We start from the raw sequence: 26450 nt of genomic DNA on the forward strand, positions 1-26450 counted from the left end.
TGTCAAGCGTTATAATTTTTTTTTATTATGTCTTAGTCCGCGCGTGACTTTGTGTTGGAAGTAATAGACAAATATAAATCATATCCATGTTTATGGCAAGTAAAACATCCTGATTATCACAACAGAGAAAAGAGAAATGCAGCGATGAATGCTTTGTTGGAATTGTTTAAAACAAAGGATCCAGAAGCCAACCTAGATACGGTTAAAAAAAGATTACCACTTTAAGAAATTTTTAAATAGGTTTTTTTGTCTTATTTCTGCCACCAGTAAAGTATTGTTATCCATAGTATTATTTATTTCCGTTCCGTACGATTGCAAAGTTCGAAGTGACGCCATGCATCCAAATGGAAGTATTGTGAATGGTACCGTATCTCGATAAATTTCCATTTGGAGTGCATCCAAAAGGAATTCTACTAAATGGACGTATCGTCAGTGGTAGCCTTTAGGAGGGCTAAATTGCAATATGTTTTGCGTCAATACTTTCCACACAATTGGGAAAGTTCCATATTTCTGTGTAACCAACTTCCGACTGCTTCCATATCTCTTCTGTTTGTGTTGGCAAATACGTCGGTTGTAGTACGTTCCATATTACTGTGCAAACATTCATTACTATGTCACCCACCGTACTGCGTCCAACGCGAAAAGAAAAAGCAATGGTTTGATAGGAGTCACCGGTGTTTAAATACCTAAAAAAAACATTTAAAATAAGATTTAAATTATAAAATAAGATTCGTAACATATGGTATACACATGCGATAAATTAAATCAGCGATAAAAGTATTATACATAAATATGCTTATTTACTGTAATAAACTTTCTTGCTATCATAGGTGAAGCCGCGAGGAGTAAATGGAAGACTGTAAGAGATGGCTACACCAAATATAAAAAAAAACAGCTTAGAACATCAACAGGTTCTAGCAGATAAAATGTCAGTTATACGTGGGCATTACAGCTTGCTTTCTTAGACAGTTTTAATGTGCCACGAGCGTCTTTTTCAAACGTCTCATTAGATTCTACACAGCTTTCTTCACATACTCAAACACCTGCACTAGATTCTTACAATTCACAAGATATGACATCACAATGTCATCCACAACAACTACCATCAACTTCGTCATCACAGGTTCCGCCGTTATCTCAGGCCTTGCCTCCAGAATCGCCAGCTAATACACCTACGACATCAACATCAAGATTTTCATATCGCAATAAAAGACGATCATCACCAGAAAAAATGAAGATGATCTTGGGGGAGTGTTACAATTTTTAAATGCAAAAGAGAAAAAAGACCATGATGTCATCATCATCATTTATTTCTAAGTTACGCTGACACTTTCAAAAAATTACCTCCACAAGAACAAGCCATAGTCAAATTGGAATTAGCCAAATTGTTTTCGAATACCGAATTACAATTGCTCAACAATAATTCTTCGGTCATATCAGCTACAAACTCCACTGTGAGTTGTGTTGAAAGCTCTACGTTGTATTCATCAAGTCCGCAAATCGATGATTACGATATCACTCAGTCGAGCAGTAAAATTGTGTGAAGCGTGGAACTTAGTGCAACGATGTGCGTATTGGGGCCAGTGTGGTATGTTGATTAAATTAAGATTGAGATTTAAACAAGGACACTTAACATCATCCGATACTTAGTGTCTGTGAATATGAAGGCTGATTTAAATTTAAAAGTAGTTTAATTCATTTGATGATGTTCAGTTTTTAAATTGATAAACAAATAATATTATAAAAATAAATAAACCTACCTCAAACAAATTTCCAGCCATTCTCTTGAACTAATAGCCCTTCTCCAGTTCGTGACGAGTTTGCTTATTTTTTCCTGTATAACATTATGTAATTCTTCAAAACAAGTCTGCGACTTTGTAAGTAGGTATAAAACTTATCTTCATGGGATTCCAGTTCCCGACAGAGTCTGTGATATTGCCCATTTTCATGACGCGTTTTATTTATTTCATGTCGATTTACGCCGTTCTTTTTGCTGACGCAAACAAGAGCAGCGAGACTTCCACGTCTGAATCATTCGGCATCTTGGTCGGCCGCTGTTTGACCAAACCATTAAAGTGAAGTTGTTTTGTTTTTCAAGTATTTAGTAAATATATTTTATCTTTCGATTCTAATGGAGTAAAATAAACCCAAAAACAATTTTTAATACATGATAACAGATTTTTCAAAACAACTGCACATCTTTCATCATCATTTTTTCTTCAACGTTCGAACAAGTATAATAAAACCTCGTGCAATAGTTTTTTAACCTATTATACTGAATTAGTACGTGAATACGGTCGTTGATAAGACAATACAAGCGTCAAAGCTTCCTACTACATCCATGTAGGAAATAACTATCCTAAGTCATCTCTTGCGCCAAACGAGGTCAGTTATTTTAATCCATGAATTGTCAGTTAAGGCGTGTTTAAAAAGGGTTCTAAAACCACAGCTTAATCCAGACATTATCCAGGTATAATTCCAGAAATTCGAATACCTCGTCTATTTAAAGTTTAATTTTAAGTTCTTAAATCCGGATATAACAGTAAATAACAAACAATGCAGGCGTGGAATGAAGCTTCCTTCTTCGGAAACAACTGTATTAAGCCAACTTTTCCGCTAAACTAGGTCAGTTAATTTAGACGCTAGACTTTTTAAAGTATCTAGCTATATTACCTACTTTAGGGTTAAAACCATTTTAATATGTTTGAGATTTTTAGGTTTTTGATGATAAACTTCGTAAAAGATTACGCATACAGTTACTTTTTACTTTTAGGTTACTTTTGAATTAAGAATATTAGTTTATTTATCAAGAAGCACATTAAGGCGCGTGTTCTATAATGTAAATCAAACTTAAATCTAGTCAAGCCTTTTGGCGTTTGTTGTTTTGTTATAATATACTTTTTTAAAGTTGGACATATTTGACTGTGCTCAAGACAAGTTTACTTAAGATACGAAATATACTTTTAGAGAGGCTATAACCTAGATTGAGCTATAAGTGATAATAAATATCATATAGAAGATGGTGTTTTCAACAACAGGAAGACACTAGTTAAGGCTTCTGTTTATCGAGTTCAAAGAAGTGTGCTGTAGGTATTAAATTTCCGCTGCGGTTAAAATTCTTTGCTCCTACATTATATCTAAGTTGAACGTATTAGCAACTTGTCTTTCAGTTAGTGGTTTGTTACCCAAGTCTTGTATGTAAATAGATATTAATGCATAAAACCACCATCGGGCATGCCGCTGTAAAGAATTGAATCAAAACCAGTCATTTTAATCTAGTATCATTCTTCATAAATTAAAATATTCTACAAAAATTATTTGTCGCATGCATTTCTTTATTCTCTATATACAAGGCCACACATATATCAAGGAACACACAAAGTGTGTATAGCTAATCATTACCAATATTTACTAATTTGTACGAAAACATTTGACGTAACATTCTTTGGCATTTGTCGTCAACTATTTGATGGTAAATATAATGAATTTGTCGCAAATGAAAAACCTACAGAAATATATTGTTGTTAGTAATTGTTGAATAACTGTTTTATCCCTACCCAGTATGGGTATTAACACTCGCTTGTACGGTGAAAAATGAACGTTTTTAAGCCAAGAAGGAATATTAAACATTTTAGACTATATAAAAGTCTAAGTTCGAAGTCACCAACAAAACATTTTCATATTCGTCTCAAAGATCTCTTTAAATCTTTTGCGTCACTTGGAGATGTTACATAACTTGTCTAGTACGTTTTCAGGTTTCTACGATGACAATGCATCTCTATGAGGGCACTTTTTAAAGGTTAAGTGTCATCCCACACGTTTTATTTCAAGTGCTATTAAAGATTTTATTCGTCAGTGGTGCTGAATTGACTTTTCTGTAGCATGTCTCAATGATTACATTGTAATAATTTTAATAATCATAGCGGTAATGTACCCATATATAGACATGGGCTACTCCTATTTCTTCCAAAGTCCCCTTCGGCTCGTTCTCTCCTTCTGTCAAGTAGACTATACCAATGCCAATGTAGGACTCGCATACTTTACCATTTGTCTTAAGTTCTTAGCGAAAGGTCCGGGCCATCTCTATCTCTGTCATTACATGATATTAATAATTAATCATTTTAATTGTTGATTTTTGAATTTAATTAATCAGATCTTATTGAAATTCAATAGCTACACAATGTCTATAAATTAGAAGAATTCAGAATAATCAATTGTAATGAAAATACGGGAGGATATTGTGAAATTATATGTTTTATATTGTTGTCAACCCATTTTTTTTCGTAGTCGTATTATACAAATACTATGTTTCCTTTGACAGGTTATGTATACCTAGCTAATTCTTTCCAATGCTCTATAACATATATCATTTAAGTCAAAACACATATAATATTAGCTAGTACATCAGTCGCATGCTTACATAACGACGCGGACGCCTCGAACTCTCCAGTCACGTAGTCGTGTCATAGTAATTCCCATGCCAATTTAGCATTGATATCAAACTTATATTATAGACATAACATATACGGTTCTATGAAGACGAGTAAAGCACCTGAGGTTACCTGTCCCATGGCTACGCGCTAGGCTTATTTTTTCATTTTTCCCGCGAGATTTTTTTCAATTAACAATCGAAAATTTATGCTTGATTCATACTAATTAATAAATACTAGAACTACATTACATTATACTTTGTGCGCAATCTGTGCATCTTTTCTCTTGCGCTCACACTTATTAGGTACCTACCTGGATCGAGAATCAAAGCTTGTCAACCTCGGATAGCAGCCATTTTTAATTGGCAACCATGGTATATCGTAAAGAAGATATAAAAATATAAAACTAAAATAAAATAAAAACTGAGAAATAATATAAAAAACTGTAATTGTCTATTGTAGTTTAAAACAAATATTTTAGTTGTTGTTGTTGACCACTATTTAAATAAAAATCATTACATAATTTTCTTTCTACCTTTCATTTAGAATTAATTTCATCAAAATAACAGATAGCTGGAGATTCCAGCAGTGAGATCTTAGTCCATTAAGAAAGATACGATCGTATACTTAAAAAGTTGAACTGATAAAATAATTGATGTATTCGTTTGCTTCTTATTTTAACAGTTTAACGTATTCCATACAAAAACGATTCATAGCAATTACAACTATTATTTTGAATTTCGAACCCGTTAGTAGGGAATACGCTAATTACCACTTATGGAGGCTAAAATCGAAGCGGATCGAAAAAGCTGCAGCAAAAGTTTTAAAACCACCAATTGACGTAGGTCAAAGCGAGTGGTTTGATCAAAGTTTACGTTTGCAACTGAGTACTGTATGGAATATACAAAGCCAACAAACGCGAAGTTTGTCGCAATGTCCTTGAAAACTCCTTGACACTTGTTATATAAAGCGACCCAGATCTAGCCAAAGGAATGGTCTATCACCCTTGTGAAGCTTCGTTCTCGCATACGTGATACTAATATACATACTTGCCATAGCTTGCACCTCGATATTATCTCTAAAAATGTTAAGGTAAATTCAAATGTTTGAGTTTATCATATAAAGACACGAGTACCACAGAATGGTAAAAAGTTCCAAATCGTAAAGTTTTGTACTATAAAAATTATTGCGACTTTGACTGGCATCTTTAAAATAATTTTTTTGTGTGATGAAACAATAATGATTGTTTAATGACGCGTTCGCTTTGCATTTGCGGCAAGCTTGCGGTTCCCACATAACTTTGCCTTTCAGTATATGTATTTGTTTTTGATATGACATTGACGATATATCTTACTACATTACAATGACGATCCTCTCTTTTTATTTATGTTTCTATTCATGTATATTATATGTATTATGTCTCAATTTATTAGATAGTTTTACAATTTAAATGCTTTTTCAGATTTAATATCATGGTTAAGCATTGCAGACAGAGATTATCTGTTGCAATCAAATGCAGTTAAAAAAGTCCGCATTGCAGCGTCTCGAATTTCCTTCTGTGAATATTATATGATCCCGGTTTTCTTTAGCCGCAGTATACACTGAGACTTATTAATTTAATTAACACAGCCTAAAGTTAGACCAGGATGTAAGTTTAGCTATCTTTTTCCGTATCTTAGAAATAAAAGAAGATAGGTATAGATCCAAACTATCTAGTCCAGCCAAAGGTTCTGTTTCAAATAAAAATGCTTTGTTTTTTATGAAGTAATGTAATATTATTAAAATTTATAGCTACATATTTATTAAAGAGAAATGGCCACCTTTAGCATTTATCTGTTTGGCCACGAATATATGGATTTACGGACTGTTTCCAAGGGAAATTTCGCCACTCCAAAGATTTTTTAAGATACTTAATGTTGCCGTGTCGTTTAAAGCAGGTCATGTCCTCTAAAATTGATTATAATTTAAAGTCTAAAGGGTTGAGGTCTGGGCTAGATGAGAGCCGCTCTTCAGCACTTATAAAGTCAAATGTCGGAATAAATGTAAATAGTATCGTTTTATGAATAAAAATTATATATATAGAGTTTTTTACTTTAATTGTTATGAATGACGTCTACATATTGACACACGTGTTTGTAATAAAGCGTTAATAAAGAGCGTATACAGCGAAAATGTATTGTTCTTGCTACGTGTAATATTTAGATATACAGCAATAAAAATCAGAATATGGGGTAGAATAAAAAGTACATGGTTATTTAAGCATTTTTTATGGAATGTCTCCTGACTAATTAGTAAATATTATTATGTAGCTTGATTTAAATTGAACAAAACTTTTTGTAAGTAGGGAAGTATACGTGTGAGAGTTATTTAATATTTCTTAATACGTTAAGGCAACCGCATTGTTCTCGTCTTCGGCTCTTTTTCGAGCAGTTTCAGTTGTCTCATGTACAGAATCAATATATTTTATATTATAAAATTACCGTTGATAATAATATCGCTGTTACATACTCATTCATTATATACGAAGATCTTTATCAGATTTTTGATTATATAGGTAAACAACGCGCGCCACTTAGTAAGCTTTGAAACAGGAAAGCGTAGTTTTAACTTCGTATCTACATATATTTGTGTCAACTTAATACAGAATTTTTAAAACAGACCAAATAGATCGGAATTCATACTACGGCTACGAAATATATGACTACCAAGTAACATTTTTTTTATTAAACAATAGACATCAAATATTTCCTAGCTAAGAACAGTTTCAGTATTTTTCTTTACTAATTATTTATGTTGCACATCTTTTAAATCTACTTAATAAATACAAATACAAATTTCAAGATCATAATTTGCCAAATCACTCCAGCCATTAGCAACGCACACCAACAGCAATTTATTTTTATATGTATAATTGTATGGATTTTTATTAATTTAATCTCTCATTTATATCTCTGTTGTTTAGTTCAAAAGATTCCATGCTCACTACTAGTCCCGTGCAAATCACCAGAAATATATATATTCCTATGTCGTAGAGACAATCGGAGTCAAACATTAACGCTTTAATATGTATAGTGCAATACACATATCAACATCAAACGAACACTTCTTTTTCGCGTCAGACGAACAAGTGGATATTGTACCCACATTTTAGCAGACAAAAAGCAGTAGACCGTAAAGACAAAAGGTATCGTACAATAGCCTTTGACCCTGTGATACCTATGCACACATGTGAGGTCTGGCGGGTGCAAAAAAACTTAAAATAGGTTGTGGTTTTAATATTGAGTTCAAATTAAAACTTTGCTTTTTAACCGTCGGTTTTTGTTAATGTTAAGTTAATTTAAAATATTTTAATTAGGACCTGTTTGTACTGTTTATATAATATAACGTGCACTCTTAGGCCGTAAAAAAGTGTAGTGATCTTCTATACAAGTTTTGTATTCAGAAATAGTGAATATGCTCACAAGTAACAAAACTTTTATTTATTATTATTATTGTATTATAAACAAAACTGAAAATATGAAACACAAGCCCGGGTGCAAAACAATTTGATTATAACAATTCGAAATTATAAAATGCACAGACTACAACATTCAATTGACATAATATAGTTCAGTGCTCATTGCACAGAACATAATTACTCACTAATCATAGCTCTTGACACGATATCTTTGTCAGTTGGCAGTTGTTTATAGATCGATAGGAATGTGAATAATCGATTATTAAAAATACTTCAGACTTTAACAATAGAATCATCATTATTTATTTCATTGATTGGTTGACGAATTCGTTTATTTGACTTTACTTGGTAGTGACTATAATACTAATAATATTTTTTATTTTGGTTTGTCAATAATATAGAGCTTATTGCATTCATATTTCCCAGAAACAATCGTATTCGGAAGTCCAAAATTCGATTCAAGACGAAATAATAATCTCTTAAGGCTAAGAATATACTTACTAAATAATCAGAAAAGAGAGTAACGTCAAACATATACCTTCATAATTTATAGTTTGTAATACGTAGTATGTAATGTTTTTAAATCAAAAATCAATTGTCATTGTTCTAATTTAATACAAATAAAATAAATCACAAACCGTACTGTGTACACGTAATCCTACTTATATAAAGACTTATCTCTCTTGACGACATTATCTATAGAATAATGTGTCGGTTTAAAGTTTATACATGAATCAACTAGGAATTTATTCTAGAATATTCTATCATTGTCTGCTATGACAGACAGAATGTCTAATTCTATAAAAGTGATCGGTTTTTCTACATCTACTTTTTCAAAATGGTCAAGCGAAAAAACCCTTTAATAAACCTATTTTCAACACGCGAAACGTAATTTTATGTAATTAAACTTAACTAATTGAAACGATTGTAATCCAGTAAAGCTATGAACATACAGTCGAGACAAACTTGAAAGATCTTTAGTATCTGTTTAGAATAGTTTAAAGCATAAATTTTACGTATTCGCTATATACTAAATTGTCTCCTAGAAATGATCACACACTCTTGTAGATATTCCGGCTCCTCAATTCGCGCTTCTATTTGAATTGTCGTTTCATTCATACGATAATAAGTAATTTAGTGCTGTATTGACCGAGGACGACTCAATAGATAATCTTTTATCTGGCTATTAAATAATGAGACGTCGAGCTGAGCACCGGTCGCCTTTTGTGGTCGCCAGTGGTCTTTTGGCCGTAGTAACTCCGCAGTATCACACCATACTTCCTAAATTCCCTTCTAGTTTCTTCAGTATTTTGTACCAGTGAACGATTAGATAGTGAAGTGTTCAGTGTATTAATAGTATAAATCGTGATTAATAAGTGAGAATGCGGTGATATTTATTCAACGGATTTTGGCAATAGGATTGTCTACGACGGCCAAGATGGATATACAAATAAAGGTGAATGTTGTTTACAATTTCGTAACTGAAATGTTAATACAAATTCGTAGAAGTTTACAGTTGGAGTTGATTAAACAGTTATTGTGTGGTTCGTTCGAGCTTAGTTCAAATGGCAGGTATCCGTTTGTGGAGCAAACATCGCTTCAACTTGTTTCTGAGTAGTTTGAGAATACTTCTCGAAAGTGTTTTCTAAATGTGTCGAAAGATATAACATTTATGAATTTTATCCTTTCTCTTTCTAGAATTAATTCATAGACAATAAAGATACTGAGGGCTATTATATAAGCAAATATCCTGTATAATATTTTATTTCTATTGAAGTTATTAAGTACGTATGTCTGTATTTTTAATTAATGACTGCTTTGCTAGTAAAAACAATATTTTCTCCGTCAATATTTTGTCTATAATCTAACATCTTAAACAATTTTATTCAAATTTAGTTGATTTCCTGTTTTTGTTAAAAAATTACTAACACACTGCTCTAAGTTAATTTCTAATTTGAACGTCATTTGCCTTAAATTGAGCGTATTATTTCTTTTATAAAGTACTAAAAAATATCAGCGTCTTACATACATAACAGTATTTATGTGTACTCGACTAAATAATAGTCTCGAAAAATAATGAAATGTAAATCTTACCTCCGGTTCGTAAAAACGTGCCCAAAACGTGGTCAAGAAAGCTATTAGAGCAGACGTGTACGCCTATATTATAATGATAACATTATCGTACTGTGACCCACGAGATATTATTCTCAGTAATTGTTTACAAATTTGATAATTTACAAACAGATAAGCTGCCTATTTGCAGTTGTTACATTGAAGAATATGGGTGTTTCACTTTGACTTCCTCATGTCAAATCCAATATCATTTTCTACAAACGAAGATCGTACTTAGTGGTAATTCTGACCTCTATCATCTTGGATCTCGTGTGCTCGTGAGTCGTTACATTAACGGTCACTTAGGCAATTTAGAAAAGATTTAATTGATTAATTGGAAAATTAATCCTAATTTCAAAGGTTGTAAAACTTTTGATATAAAGTTGAAAGTTTGAGTTAAAAACTAAAGAAAATAAACCTGTGATAAATGTGCTTTCATTAAAATAACTATACGAAGCATTTGTACTAATGTTTTGGATATGAACCCAGTGTAATACAGTACATGTACAAGGATTTTTAGTGAAGCATTCAAGTGTAGATATTCAATAGGTAATGAATTTACAAAATTATTCTTTAATGTATACCTATAAAGTACCCACTAAGAGTACTCATAAATTAAAAATAGCTTAACATTCTTTAACAACTTATAAATAGTACCTACCATTAAGCATATACTTTTTTGTGTACATCAGGGATATGAAGTTTCAAACATGAAAAATTATTGGTTGACGTTAAAATATTACATTATTGTTATACTTATCGAAAGTCCCAAGTTTAAGATTATGTCAGATAAATGTCATACTAAGATTTCCCAGTAAATCTAACCCTGTTGCGTCTCATGAAAACACTAAAGCTAGTGAAACTGGCATTAAGCCAGCGACCCGAAAGCCTTTTTCCGGATCGTAAACTTTATGCCTGTTCTAGTACAGCTTAATTTCACTTCGAACACATTTTCCGAGCAAATTCAGGAGTATTTTTCAGCGCATTTCTTTGTGGCTCGTAAAGGAATTGCTTTGATGCTAAATTCTCGGTGCAAATGGATTCGGTGGCTATATGTAGGGAAACTTATGAAACTAATCTCTTAATTTCACATAGAGAGATGTTACTAAACGGTATTAAATAAATTTGAATTTATTTAGAGATAAAAAGCATTTTGGGATAACTTACTCTAAAACTATCTATCGCCTGCGGATTACTTTTCTTTTGGGCTTGATTTTCGACAAACCAATTAGTGTTTTGGCTCGGGTATACGTTTATATATTTCTCTCACGCTTACAAATCGTAATTTATGTCATTATTACGATATTAAAAAACGTTTTTCATCATGTGTGAAATAAGCCAGTTACTAAGAGAATTTGCAATGTACTGGTATTGATTTCCCTAGGGGTCATCCGGAGCTAGTAGTTTTGTATTAACGGGACAGTGTTAGGCCTTAAATTATAATAAAACTATATCATCTTGGTTTAAACAAAAATAGATCAAAGGAATAGATGAAAGGTTGTTACGTTATTAAAATTGAGTTGTACATAGGAAATTAGGCGCGTATTTTGCGATAGACATGTTTCTTAATTTGAAGTCTAAAGTTAATATAGATAACCCGTTTCGGCTAAATTGTAATTGAAATTTCACGTTAATATTAATATATATAGGTATATATCGTATTAAACTCAGTATGTTACTTCATTCATAGATTCATGAAAATATCTAATATAGGTTACTAATTATATTTGCGAATCCGGGGCCCACTTTGATGCGGTCGTGATAAAGCTACCCAATGTGGTTTTAGTGGGTTATAGCACGACCGTTAGCTAAGTGCCTGGAGTGAGTCACGCTGTAGCTTTTTTTAAAAAGAAAAGGTATCTAATTTATTTAGCTTTATTTATTAGTCGAGTAAATTATATACCATACTAACGGACCCGACAGACGTTGTCCTGTCTTAAATATGAACATTGATTTCGAATTGGTATAATTAACAAAAAAAAAATATTTCAGAAACAAAGTGTTTATTATTCTAATGCTTTGATTGAATGATATTCAACATTCTTTGTTTGTTTTTCTGGCCGCATTCTGTCAATGTCAAACGCCATAAGGTTACATCAAAAAAGTTTGAATTGTAAAACGGCTATAGTCAGGATTACTTAATGTGGTGGTTTAATATTCTTAAACTTATAAATTTTCCGCGCAATTCTTATTTTTTAAGAACCTTCTCCTGACAATAACAAACAATACAACAAAAAAATAATTAGCGAAATCGGTCCAGCCGTTCACACGTGATGCCGTGACCAAGGGAAATAGGGATTTATTTTTATATAAAAATATCGTTGTATATATGTATATCTAAATTTAACTCGACGAGGTGGCGCGCAGCATCTAGTATTAAATACAGCTTCACCTGAACTTATAGATAAAGCTTTATCTTGTTAGTCTTGTGATCTGAGTGATTCGTTTAACCGTATGATTGGATGAATGGCGTGTTAAATGGATAATACTCGTTTAAACAATGACACGCGACTAGGGTTGAGAGGGTCTGCCATTACCTCCCACGTTGTAGACCAACGTCAATTCTATTGGTAGAATTTTATGTTACGATGTGTAAAATTTGTAGGTAGTAGGGCTTGGGAAAGACGAGTTTACTGCCATGTTTTCTAGTAGGTCATGGATGGGAGAGATACTCTAAAGACCTGAACATTCCTGAATGTGCCCGTAAAAGCAATTGTAATATATTTTATTTGTTGATTGAAGTTGTTGAGTTGAAGATAAGTAGAAATACTTAGGAAACTACGTCTGTTTGGAAGGAGCACAGTTTCGAAGGTGAATTATCATTAATAATATTTTATTTTGATATAATCTATCCGCAAATTGATCATCGAGATTTCTTTCGTAACTTTAAACGAAGGTCCGTGATGTGTCAAGATAACATATCTTTGCTAGACTCAAAGATTCTTTAAATTATATTACTTACAAATATATGTGACACAATATAGCCTTGGTAAAACCTTGTCATTAATTAATTTCACATACCATATACTATCAAATATGAAAATTGTATAGGTAGTGTACACTATACTGATTTTGTGTTATTATTTCTGATTAATTAAAACACTGACTGTACGCCTGGCAGGCTCTAAAATCAGTCGTTCATTAAGCGTTACGCTTAATTTAGTTAATTCAATCTAAATCCAGTTGGAAGCGAACAAAGGTCTCTTATTGCTTTATGCTTAATCACTCGCTAACTTCAGCTTAAAATTTAGTTTCTGAAACCGATTTTTTTTTTGTAATAGGAGACAAACGGGCAGGAGGCTCATCTGATGTTAAGTAATACCGCCGCTCATGGACATTCACATTGCCAGAAGGCTCGCAAGTGCGCTGCCTCTCGCTCTTATTATTGAAGGACCCTAAGTTGAATTGGTTCGGAAATACTTCAGTGGGCAGCTGGTTCCACATAGTGGTGGAGCGCGGCGAACAGCTCAGTTCTGGAACGACGGACGTGTCTAGGTGATACGGATAGTACTTTGTATAAAATACATCTAATCTACACTCGGAGTACGGCAGATATGATTGACAATGATTAATGCAGAGTTTTAGGTTTTATTATGCTAGATTATTTATTCATTATACTTTAATTTATCTCATCGAAGCTACAAAAAAGCGTCCAAGCGACCATAATGGCTTATGCCTGAAAAGTGTAATTGCAGGAAATACATTAACTGAGATAACTCGTCACACTCATCTTTCTATCCACCAAGTTAAAACGTTCACGTATAATATAAAACTCTCAACGATAATATACATTCATAAACGCTATTTAATTTATTAAGTACATTAAAAGGTTGTAGTGCCACTGGTTTTTTTCGACTTTCTCAAATGGATCTTCATAGTCTCTTCTTATTTATATCTTCTACGGCAAATCAGTCAAGACTATCAGAAAGAGTATCAGTTCGGCTATCAATTATCAAAGGTCTTATTCTAAACTTCTAATGAACATGTAACATCTTTTTTGGATTTTGGTGATCGGATGTGATTAACGTGCATTAAATATATTAACGTGTTTGTTGCCTCTTAACTTGAAAAAGTTTTGACGTTTGTATAAGAACCAACTTTAAAATTCAATCATAATTTATGAGTTCACTATCAGAAGAATGTTACGATAATATGGGGTTATGAATAAAAAAATCTATTGCAATGAAGAAAGGTTGTAGCGAAACAAGATTAAGACTACTCAACCCGAAAAAAGGTTTTTGTGGAATTCTCTTTTTTAGGCATGGGTAGCGATGCAGTATCAGATACAATTCCTTGAATCGATAAAGTAACCAGGCTGTAAAAGTTTATCAACCTTTGCTCATCTATTCCCGCGTCGGTAGATGTTTGTTGCCAAACATTAGGAATTATTTATAGGATTTGACGTAAACATAGGCTTGGAGAAGAGCCAGTTAGACGTCAGGCCACATGTCTCATATCCAGTCCTTTACGGAATTCTCGATAATTTTGGCAGACATGAAGGTTAAATTATGTAATTTACATGTTTGGTGTTTCTGGAGATTTCTTATTTCATATAAGCTGTAGCGTCGCTAAAAATATGTTATATATGACTTTGTTCTTTTATTTTGTTCTACCTTCATTGTTTCTAACAATAAGTTGTTATAGTAACTCATAACCCATTTAAACGATACGAAATTAGTTCAATTCAAGTTATAAAGAACAGCTGCTCTTGACCGAGAAATAGTTGTGATTGCAGTCGAAAATATTGTTACAAATAAAAATGTGTATAAAACTGTGCCAAAATATTCACAATACGTACATTATGAATTCAATTCTTGTCGCCTTTATTAGTCTAACTGAAATCTGATAAACATTTAGCGAAGTCTGTCATACAAAGTAGGCTCGATTGAATGTAAAGATGTTACATGACTTTGATTTAATTATGACTCCTTCAATGAAACTAGTGTAGTTTTATGGGGTTCTGACTGAACTTAAGATCGTATGTCATCATCATGATGACCACACAGGCAGATCAACTGGAAATGATTGATGTGTTTTCGTAGAGCGTGATAATTTTAAATCGGGTCAGCCGGCGGACTGTGTACCTGCTGTCTACAGACCGTATACATCCCTACTGTAGTTTTGACAAGGATTAAACGATAATGACCGTAACATTTACGTGCCAGACCTCTAGGGACACAGACATCTGTCTTTTACAAATTAGCATAGGAATAACGACGGCAAAGAAAATCCGACTTGTTTTTATCATTGTATTGTTTTACTAGAATACCATACGAGAGCTGTATAATGTATATATGTACATATATACTTGGTAAAACAGAGCATTAATATTTCGCGTCCTTGTATGAAGGTCGTTTCAGATTGTACACAAAGTTGAGTTTCGGATAAAACCACGTTTTAAGCAATAAATCACGAGCTACTATTCACGGTAAATTTTTTTAACGATATTTCAGTTACGTAGATAATTTACCGCCTCCATTTGTTTACTTTAAGATTGTAAAGTTTTATGTTTTAATCTTGCTCTGCCTGTCATTTATTGTAAATTTTCATGTTGGTTTAACGCATTTTATTATGTTTATTTTTCTGATAAATGAATTCGTGAAAATGTAATACATATTTTTTATTTAATATTAATTATGTTCGTATGCTGGTATCTAACGTTTTGAGTTTAGTTAGCATTAGTCAGACTTTAGTGAGGTGAGTTTATACAGCATAGCATTCTACTTTTAATATAACTTGTGAATTATTATCCTGGACTATCCTGGTAGCTCTTAAGAGCTTGTGTTTCAAACCTTTAAGCATAGAACCAATCAATTTGGTAGATTATACTTCAAACAAACATTTACGCATGATTGTTTTTTCTGCAGCATGAGGTCTCGACGGCGCTGCGGTTACATACGCATGGAAGCCCGGCGGACTGCTGACCCCGCGCTGCACACGTTGCGCGCGCTGTTTCGCCGAGCGTTGCCGGAATGGACCGCGCGCGCCTCTCGCCGTCGCCGGATCGCGAGAATCATAGGCCGATCCAAGGAGGATCCAGCGGAACCATCGACACGGCCATTGCGCCCGCGGAGGCCTTAAACGACCCAGAGACTCCGCGGCCCGCGCCGCGCGCGTTGCCTTGTATACCCGAGGGCGAGCCCTTGCTCCGCGACCCGCTCAGTGTCAGTGAAGTGCCGCGAAAAAATGGACGATTGCTCCATGTCAAATTCGATACGCAGTCGCCGCCCGCGCCAGTGTCTCTTACCGGCTCATCTTCTAGCTCAAGTTCGGATGATGAAGACGTCTCCATCACTGAAGCGCGTCCGCCGGATGGCGGCTGGGGATGGGTCGTCGTGTTTGCCTCATTCATGGTTAATCTCATCGCTGACGGTATTACGTTCAGTTTCGGTGTTTTCTTTCCATATTTTCTGGAATACTTTGGCGAGGGCAAGGGAAAAACCGCATGGATCGGCGGAATTTTCATGGCGATGCCGTTATTATCCGGCCCCATTGCAAGTTTTCTGACGGATAGATATGGTTGTCGACGCATGACCATTTTTGGATCTATTCTCGCTGCAATAGGATTTGTAATCTCAGCATTTGTAGACAATATGGAAACATTATTTTTGACCTTTGGTATTATGGCCGGCTTTGGATTGAGTTTATGTTACGTAGCGGCAGTAGTGATAGTTGCATACTATTTTGAAAAGAAACGATCTTTAGCTACCGGTATATCAGTGTGCGGTAGTGGGATTGGTACTTTTATATTTGCCCCATTAACATACATATTACTCGATGAGTATGGTTGGCGGGGAACAACACTCATACTTGCCGGATTTTTCCTAAATATGGCGGTATGCGGATTGTTGTTCCGAGATCTTCCGTGGACAGCAACAATGAACGAAGAGAGAGCAAAAGAACGGAAAAGACGAAGAGAAAGAAAACGTAATAAACGCTACGAATCATCTGCTGATAGCTTGTCCGACAGTAAAAGTAGCGCAGCAGGATCGAGCAAAATAGGAGATAATCCAGATATTGAAGCTGTAACAGCCACGATTGTACCACAATTTAGTTCGCTGGTTGATCTACCCACCTTTATGACCGGCGATGAAGGTGTTTCTTTGGAAATATTTGAAATGATGTCAAACCGCGGAAGAGCTTATGCGATTTTAGCCCAGAATTACCCAGGCGTAATGTTGCCGTCTAGAAGTTTTAGTGACAGTGGTCGTCTTAACGAACAATATCCGCCTAAAGCGGTTTTATCGCCTGGTTGTACGTCACCGGGACCAATGTCTCCTACTCCTGTAACTGCCACAAGCGCATCACAAGCGCCTTTAAATGATAAAGCAGCTTTATCGTTATGGTTAAAAAGGCAGGGTTCTGGTACCACAAAGAAACCACCAGCGTTTTTGAAAGATTTGAGGATACACAGACACTCATTAACGTATAGAGGCGCTATGCTTAACATTAACCGGTATAGGTTAAGGGCTTCGTCATGTCCTAATATATTTAGAAACTCTATGACCACCATTGCTAAAGAAAAGGTGAGTTTAGCTGAAAACTGTCAAAAATATCAGGCATATGATTTTAATTGATTTATGATCAGTTAAAAGTTAAAGTGAAAATTTAATGTTACATGTATTTGTTTCTAAAGAGAAATTATTTTTCGTAATCATTACTAGGTTTGATGTTAGTGTTTCATCGTTGGCTTACATGCTTAATTTTTTTATTATTGCCAGTTTTCAAAACTTTTCTTCTCAACCTATCAACCTCACTTTTCAGCTGCAGTGGTACGCTGGTCTCTGGGACTTTTGGGACCTCGTTGTGGACGTCCTGGACTTCTCTCACTTTCTAAACCCGGCGTTCCTTGTGTTTGCGATCTCCAATTTCCTTCTCTACATGTGGTATGATGTGCCGTACGTGTATATGGCAGATAACGGGCAAAGCATGGGTTTCAACGCGTCGCAGTCCGCCATGCTGATCTCTATCATCGGTATCCTCAATATGTTTGGCGAAGTAAGTGTATGCTTATTGAAATTTTAAGAAGCGTAAATTATAAATCCTAAATTGAAAAAAAAATCCTCTATTTTTAATTTAATCATAAAAAACTATTTAAGTTACATTGATGTTATAATTGTAATAAAATTATGCTTTTTATAGCATGATACATTGTTTAGCGTTGCCTTGTAGTGAATAAATTATAACTAATTGAAACTAAAGTGCGTATTGTCATAACCATTAGATAAGAAGACAGCTGTTAAAATGATTATTAGTTCGATAATTCTCATTGATGAAGTCATTTAAAAAAATATTATTACCCGCTGTAGAACCAAACACTAATACTACGTAAAACAAATAGCGATTCCAATAATTAGTTAACATGTCATTAGCACGGTATTAGCACTCCCTTAGAACTCTGATGACGTCAACTATGAACGAAACACAAGTACGATGTAGTACTTTTAATATCCGTAACGCTGTAGTCGCGAACTTGTATGAAAAACGTAATTTGGTGTACTGTGAAAGTTCAAAAGAATATTTGAACTTGCCAAAGGCTAAAAACTCACTTACGTAACTCATCTTTAGGTTTTGTTTGTATTTTTAGCAGTAGTTATTATTGTATTTATACATTAAATTAACGACATACAAACAAAATCTAAAGATGAGATGAGGTTCTCACCTCTGACTCTCGTCAGAGTATTTCAATGAGAAAATGTTTAGGACCGCAAATTTGTTTCTTGTTACAATAGATTTTTGGCAAGAGTGGTCTATATCATATTATTACAATTGCTTTTAATAATATTGTTGATATTATTATGTTTAAAATTAACAAAAATGTTTAAAAATAACAAAAATAATAATTATAGTGTAAAAATTATTTTTTTTACATTGTTAGTTAATTCTATTACTTTCGCTTCCTTCCAACTTATATCCTTTTATTATATATATATACATATCTTCTCAGCGTGTGTTTGTAATTAAATTACTTATAATTGGCTTTTGAAGAAATTTGTATTTTTTCAAGCGGATTAGATTTTGATTTTAAACATCAATTATTACATTCAAAATTCGTAATTTTGATCATCTACGACGCATATAAGTTTTCTTTTATCATAAAATATGTTATAAGTTTTCACCTTATCCATGCGAAGCAAACAAATATTTTTTTATATTACTAAAGTACTAATTATTGTAGTATATTTATCGCGTAATAAAGCCGCAATCAATTAATATAATAATTGTTATCTGATAACGCAAATGATAAGCTCTCGATAAATAACGATGTCAGTTGCACGAGTAACATTATTATTATTTTCCTTTATAAAACAGAACAGCTAAAAGGTAATTTAAATTAGCCTTCAAAAAGCTTGGTGTGCTCAGCAAGGCGAGACGGTACTGCACTCCGGGCCACCGCTTGCAATTCTATAAAGCGCAAATACGGCCTCCCATGGAATACTATTCTCACCTATGGGCGGGGGCTCCACAGTACCAGCTCCTACCATTTGACCGTATTCTACGAAGACCGGTTCGAATCGTCCCGCTTGCAATTCTATAAAGCGCAAATACGGCCTCACATGGAATACTGTTCTCACCTCTGGGCGGAGCCTTCCCTGTACCAGCTCCTTCCACTTGACCAATCCCTTTTCGAGCGGCTTGATCCTTTGGCGTTGCCTAGAGATGCATGGGGGTCACTCTGCATCATCTACCGCATTTACCATGGAGAGTGTTCAGAGGAGTTTTTCGGATTAATATCTGGAGTTTCATAATCGGACGTCGAGGCAGAATACAAAATTCCACCCGTATCACCTCGACGTTCGCCGTTCCACGACTGAGCGTTTTTCAGGGAAATTTTGTCGCGCACCACCGCTATGTGTTACCAGCTGCCCACTGAAGTATTACCGACTAATTCGACTTAGGGTCCTTCAAGAAAAGAGCGTTCCAATTGTTAAAAGGCTGGCAACGCACTCGAGAACCCTCTGGCATTGAGAGTGTCCATGGGCGGCGGTATCACTTAACATCAGGTGAGCCTCCTGCCCGTTTGCCCCCTGTTCTATAAAAAAAAGGTTCCTTATCTTATCAAGTCTCTCTCCCTCTTAGTTAAGGTTCAGAGTTGAGAATATACGTTTTTGATTTCCGGGAGTAATTATTATCCTCAAGATGATATTGAACCATCAATTTTATTTGGAACCATATATTTATGGTATAGATAGACAAACATACATTAGATGGACTATAATGTTAAATTCATACACTACATTCCTTTGTATAGATATGTGTATTATTTTCCGCACAGCAACATCAATAATATTATTTTTAATATAAATGATAATTAAAACAAACATGGATGTGCTGTGCTAGTCCAAAATTTGACCATGGACCTCCTTATATTTCGTGAGTTTTCTTAACTACCGTAATTAGTAACCCCGGCATATGGACTAGGCAATAGTTATAATATCATAACTGTATGTTGACTATGAAGATCAATTTATATACGTCTGCTTGCTCGAATGTTTTCCCATACAATTTGTATTACACGATCTTCTTCGAACCATGAATGTTGTGTTCTCTTAAATACCGTTGCTTTTACGCATTGTTCGTGCTTCAAACACGTGCCTGTGAATCAATATCGTTATACTAGTACAAGCGATAAGCATGTATTAGAAATAAAAATAATTTATTCACTTCGTACTTATCTTGACCTATTTTGTACGGAGATAAACGAGCGATAATGATTGTTACATAACACCATGCTACGTTTAAATGATTCATGATATGTTGAATGATGTTAATATGACAGTATGACCATTTCAATCTTCGTGTGAATGTAGATGAAAGCACCATCTTTTGTTTAGAAAATTAAATTATTAATACAAATTATTTCCGGCTTGATTAACTTAATAAGTTTAATTTCAAATTGAAAATTCACTTCAATATCTATTAAAAAATCAACCTTTATTTAATAGGTAAGAATTAGTTTATTAGAAAATTGGAATGGTAAATCTTCTATTCAAATGTGGTTAAAACTAAAATTTTGAAGACATCTACAAAAAATGTTTAACTTAGATTTTATAACTATGGATACACAATCTTCTTGCTCGATTTAACATTTTATTTTAACTGAAAAAAAAAATGTAAATAGACATTCGTTAGAGCGCTCTCGGTCTGTATAAATATTAATACACTCATTAGCGGAGTACGAATAGACGGTTTTTACCTTTTAATTTTCAGCAAAAATTACTCCACCGCTTTGTATGCGATGTTTAAAGTCCTTTTCAGCGTTTTTAAATAAACAGTTACTTTAGCGAACAAAGAAAAGTGCTTTTGAAACAAGTACGTTTATTTTATATAATTAAAATGTGTATACAAATGATAAAGTAAGATAAGTAAAGATTTACATGAGTATAACATGAGTTTTTAAGACGTTGTTAAGATAAATGTGTAATATATGTGTATTTGTGTGATTTAAAAACATTAACACTTGAAGAAGTTGCCGTTAGTTTAGCATACAAGCATGGTACGTCGTAGACGACGACATTTTGCCAAGAGTAGAACTTGGCGGTTCATGAAATTATAATTAAAAATAACAAATAATCTGAAATGTTTTTTTGAGAGCTTGTCAAATAGCACCACCAGTTTGCCTTATAGTAATTTTTAGAATATATGGAAGCTGGACATAGCACATTCGTATGAAGTTTTCTCAAATAGTAGTTTCCTCTCTGTCCTGTAACACATCAATGGGACTTGGTAGGATATACATTGCGGTAACTTGAAAGGCTTAATGCAACGGCGCTAGCACGGAAATGTTCTATAATATAAAAATTAATCGCAAAATGTGTTGGTAGCCGCATAACTCAACAACGCCTGGACCAATTTTACCAATACTTTTTATAAATGTTCGTTGAAGTCTAAAGATGGTTTTTACAGCGAGAAAAAATCGAATAATTTCCAGGAACACCCTAAAAATAGCCCTTTTCTTTTTCCCATACAAACTAACTAAAACTAAAATGTAAAGTCAATTTGAGCTTTATTGCTATTTAATATAGTTCTTATTAAATTACATGCACACACTGTTGTCTAAGAAATGTAGGTGTGTTCCTAACGTTAAAGTGTCTATTTGCACTTTATCATTGCTGCACAAAGATCAAATTCAATTATATCTATCAAAACAGTGCGTGTTCGCGTAGGAGGATCTTGTCGCGATCATTAGTACTAATTTTTATTTTGGTTGGCTTCGCGATATTATTTCTTTTATTTTAGTTTCGGCATGCCACGTTTTCACGTCATTACATCTGTCAAACAAATCGCGTTAAAAAAGGATTAAATTTTTGAATTATTAATTTAATATTCCTATCTGTGCAAAATTATTTAAATACATAATAAAAAATATATCAATAAGGCACACAATTTTTAAATATTTGTCACGTTTAGGTTCCCACTATACCTTTAGATTATTTTCCAATCAGGTTTGAACCCTAAGTTCGCCTCTTAGTTTGAAGCCCTCTAGCAGACATCACAGTCGGGGTTTTTTAGTGGGTCACAGAAGAGTGGCCAAAGTTCGTGGAAGCGAAGATACTTTGGTGAACCCGAGCTGAACCTCACACATCGCCCTATCATCAGGGTGACGGCAGAACCATCAACTTCATGCGAAATTTTTGCGCCGACTATAAAATTTGTAGGAACAAAAAACTGCCACATTTCAAATCTTTTTGACAGAACGAAGTCTGTCGGGTCCGCTAGTACATAATTAAATAGCTCCAAACTATTAGGCAGTGAATTAACATACATTTTATGCAATTTCAGATCTTGCTTGGCTGGGTTGGCGACTGGAAGTGCGTGAATCCAAGCATAGTATACGCTACATGTATGGTCCTATGTGGAGCTGTGACCCTCATAATGCCGCTACTGACCTCATACTTATCAATGGCAGCGGCGTCAGGAGCGTTCGGAGCGTTTATAGCAGCAAACTATTCGTTAACCAGTATTATACTGGTGGAGCAAATTACTCTTGAGAAATTCACTAATGCGTATGGATTGTTGCTGTTAATACAGGGTGTCGCAAATCTTGTAGGCCCATCGTTAGCCGGTAAATATTGTTTTATTGTTAATTTTGTACATATCGCATTGGTATATATGTGTCTAGTCATTTTACAACATTAATAAAATAACCTTTTATAATAATTTTATATATTTTGTTTTCAAAAAATATTTATTTGATTGTGTAGTTATTATTTAAACTCAAATTAGTCAACGTATTTAATATTTGGTAGTGTAATATTTTAAAATACGAAATTAAAATACAAGAATACAGATTTTGTAATGCCTAAATTGGTCACTAATAGACTTAAAGAAGCGTTCAAATTACTGCAATCTAGTTAAGTATACCAGAAAGTACGCTATGTCCATCTCGTAGACGCGTCACAGCAAATGAAAATGAAACGGTTTTCGTAGACTTTCTTATTAGAACCTGTCTCGCGTAAATATTATTGTTTAATCACCCTGAATTTATATATGCCTGCGGTGTCTATGTCACAGTAAAGTAGTTAAATCAGAGAGTTAATTGATTCTCTAGACAGTTAATTAAATGTTTACTGTGGGTGTGACGTCTGTAAGGTGCATTGTTGGCTAATATTAAACAACCTAGCAGAAACATGAGTATTTTTAACAGACATAGCGTCACGTGACCATTTCCATACATCTGAAGGGCGTTTAAGTTTAAGCATTTGCGGCGATGTACTGTTAAAAAAACTAGTGGTGCCAAAACGTTTTAGGTTTTGGACCTCACATTTCCAATCAGTAGTTGATCCGCTTTTTGTGCTTGACATACGCCGTCGGCTTTTTCTTTGTACGTCCAAGGCGTGGTTAATTCACGATCCTTTCACCGTACGAGCGAGCGATTAAAATGCGCACATAGACCTAAATCCGTAAACAAAATACACTTTTAAATACAACTAACTAGTGTCTGAAAGCTTCCGTGCCATTGACACTTCAAATCTAAATCCTTTTGCGGTCAGCATACTATTTATTTCTTCATAGTTATTCAACATAAGCAAAAAAGTATAAAAATATTTTTCAATTTCCAGGCTGGGTGTTCGATATGAGAGGGTCGTACGATCTCTCTTTTTATTTAGCAGGTGTTTTCATCGGCCTCTCGGGATTGGTTCTTCTCGTCTTACCAGTGTACCGACATGCGAGAAAACGACGTAAGCGACACACGCAAGCAAATATCAATGGCGATGTTAAAGCCAATGGAAAACTTATGGCATAAGTTTGAGAATTCGAAGTCTTAAATTTAAAATAAAAATGTTACCAAAATTATTTGAGTCAGGAATTTATAAGCGTACTTAGCTTACAGCATTAATACGAATGGTTGAACTAATTTGTTTGATCTGGAAAAACAAAGATATCGAATGATTCAAGATGATATTCAGCATGAGTTATACGCTATATAAATTTCTTGCTTTATTCCAAGAGATAGTTCAAGACATAATCTCCATTTGAGGTTCGTCAAACTCTGAGCGGAAAGAAAAAATCATAGTTCTTGAAACTAGATTTAGAAGACGTTCTGGAACCAAATTTATTTTATCTTGCACTGTCAAAGACCTATATCTAGGGTTTTTCTATGTCAAGAAATTATGTATGCACGCAATATAACGAGAGTAGAAAACAATTGAAAAAACATTTGTACATGACTCGTGATTCAAAAGTCATCTAGGAACTGCATTTGCTGTTTCAATATTTCACTTAGCCAAATATTTTTTCAGTGGTTTTTTACATCAAAGTGTATCAACATTTTACATCAACAAAGAAAGTATTTTTACAAAGAAAACATGATTATAATTGTCGCCATTTTGACGCTATAACGAAATGTGAAATCTAATTAAAATAGATGTAAGAAGTTTGTTATTATAAGATTATTATGGTTCAAATATTTAATATATCAATAGTTTTAAAATTTACTAATCAAATCTCTTTACTTATTACGCGTCACATATTTTAAATATACTTTTAGAGGATTCGAACGATTTGACAAAAAAAAACTTCCTCTAAAAATATATTATCGAAGTATATCTTAATATTTGTTTTAAATATCATAACTTGTATAATATTTTCTAAATTTATTATATCTTCAATCATAATATCTAATTCTGTATCAAATTTTTACAATATTAAACTGATATAATACCACAAACTAAATAAAAGAGTGACATTTCAAATATAGAATAAGAAATTAGACTTGATTAATTCAGTCTTCCCATATACTCCATAAACATATTCTAAATATAATTCAAATGGCCTTAGATTCCCGTAGACATAGACAATGCTAGAGCTAGGTGTAGATAATATTTTTAGATTGACCTAATGTTTATCTGTATTGGTTGATTGACATTGGAGGAGAAATTGTGAACAGTTCGTGGATGCAACTACACTCAAATACAAATTCATTTTTCTATATCTAAATATGAGTTCCAATTGTTGAGTCGTCGTTGTTTCTGTATGTAAAGCATATGGCAGGTTGTATTTTTCGAAGTAAAAGCTACGACTCGTAAGAAGTTAATATAATGAAATAGCTGCTTAAATGACCCACAAATTTGACACACAGCTGATTCCTTATAAATAATTAACGTTGGCTAAAGATACTGTGAGTACTGTGTTAGCGCGTGATGTTTGTCCCATATAAGAAATAGTTGCCATGGTAACAAGCACTATCGTAGTCAACGTATAAAGCCGCAGCAATTTAAAGTATCTGCCAAGTTCTTGCTTTGTGTGAATATGATCTTGCAATCTCTGACTCGATTAATATTGTAAAAAACAGTGCGTTTAAAACTGGATTTTTAATTATATAGTTTCATGTTGCATAGTTGGAAGTGTACGTATTACGTATAAAATATGGTACAGACAAGTACGGAAAACATATTAACTGCGTTCTCATCGACATACTATAATACTAACAAAACAAACTGTTTTATCCTTGTATGAGTTTCCTAAGGGAATTGACATGCATATTATGTTTATGAAAGTAAACTATAGACACGATTTTTTAAACTGTAAACAGTGTGCTGTAATGTATAAAAAAATATTAATTTTGAACTTCAGTACCCATTTTACTTGTTAGATTGTAGTGATTACAAATTTACAATTTTCTAATCATAAAATAAGTGAGATTTTTCCTGACTAAATATATCAGTGATTTGCATTGATCGCCTGTTCATAATAGAATAAGTGTAAAATATATTTTATTCTAAATCATGTTATATTGTTGCAATTTATAGAGGTTCTATGTATTCGTACATAAGTATGTATTTTGAGAGCAATAAATATATAGGCGGTGAGACTTGAGCACTAAGAAATTTTAGACTCAAAAGGGCCATTTGATTATGAAGTTAACAGTTCACGAAACCACTAAAATGTTTTACCATCATTTACTAAAGCCAAAATGGAAACCCCTTGTACGTTCTTTGAAGCTATGT

General features: G+C 33.7%; 1 protein-coding gene and 1 pseudogene across 3 annotated transcripts in view; one reads left to right on the forward strand and one right to left on the reverse strand.

The window, feature by feature from the left end:
- LOC123708349 overlaps positions 1-24962 on the forward strand; it is a 29760-nt gene extending 4798 nt beyond the window's left edge. The window contains exons 1-5 of one of the 3 annotated variants that reach the window (XM_045659026.1): positions 9051-9343; positions 15867-17525; positions 17764-17997; positions 22783-23065; positions 24063-24962. In XM_045659026.1, coding sequence (XP_045514982.1) covers positions 15972-17525; positions 17764-17997; positions 22783-23065; positions 24063-24247 — 2256 coding nt within the window. In that variant the 5' untranslated portion in view covers positions 9051-9343; positions 15867-15971 and the 3' untranslated portion in view covers positions 24248-24962. Of the gene's footprint in view, positions 1-9050; positions 9344-9381; positions 9460-15866; positions 17526-17763; positions 17998-22782; positions 23066-24062 lie in introns of those variants that run through there. The other 2 variants (XM_045659027.1, XM_045659025.1) reach the window with 2 other exon arrangements.
- LOC123708351 lies at positions 452-2042 on the reverse strand (annotated as a pseudogene).
- Positions 24963-26450: the final 1488 nt, after the last annotated feature.

This window comes from Pieris brassicae, chromosome 4 (assembly GCF_905147105.1).
Source record: "Pieris brassicae chromosome 4, ilPieBrab1.1, whole genome shotgun sequence".
Lineage (NCBI taxonomy): Eukaryota > Metazoa > Arthropoda > Insecta > Lepidoptera > Pieridae > Pieris > Pieris brassicae.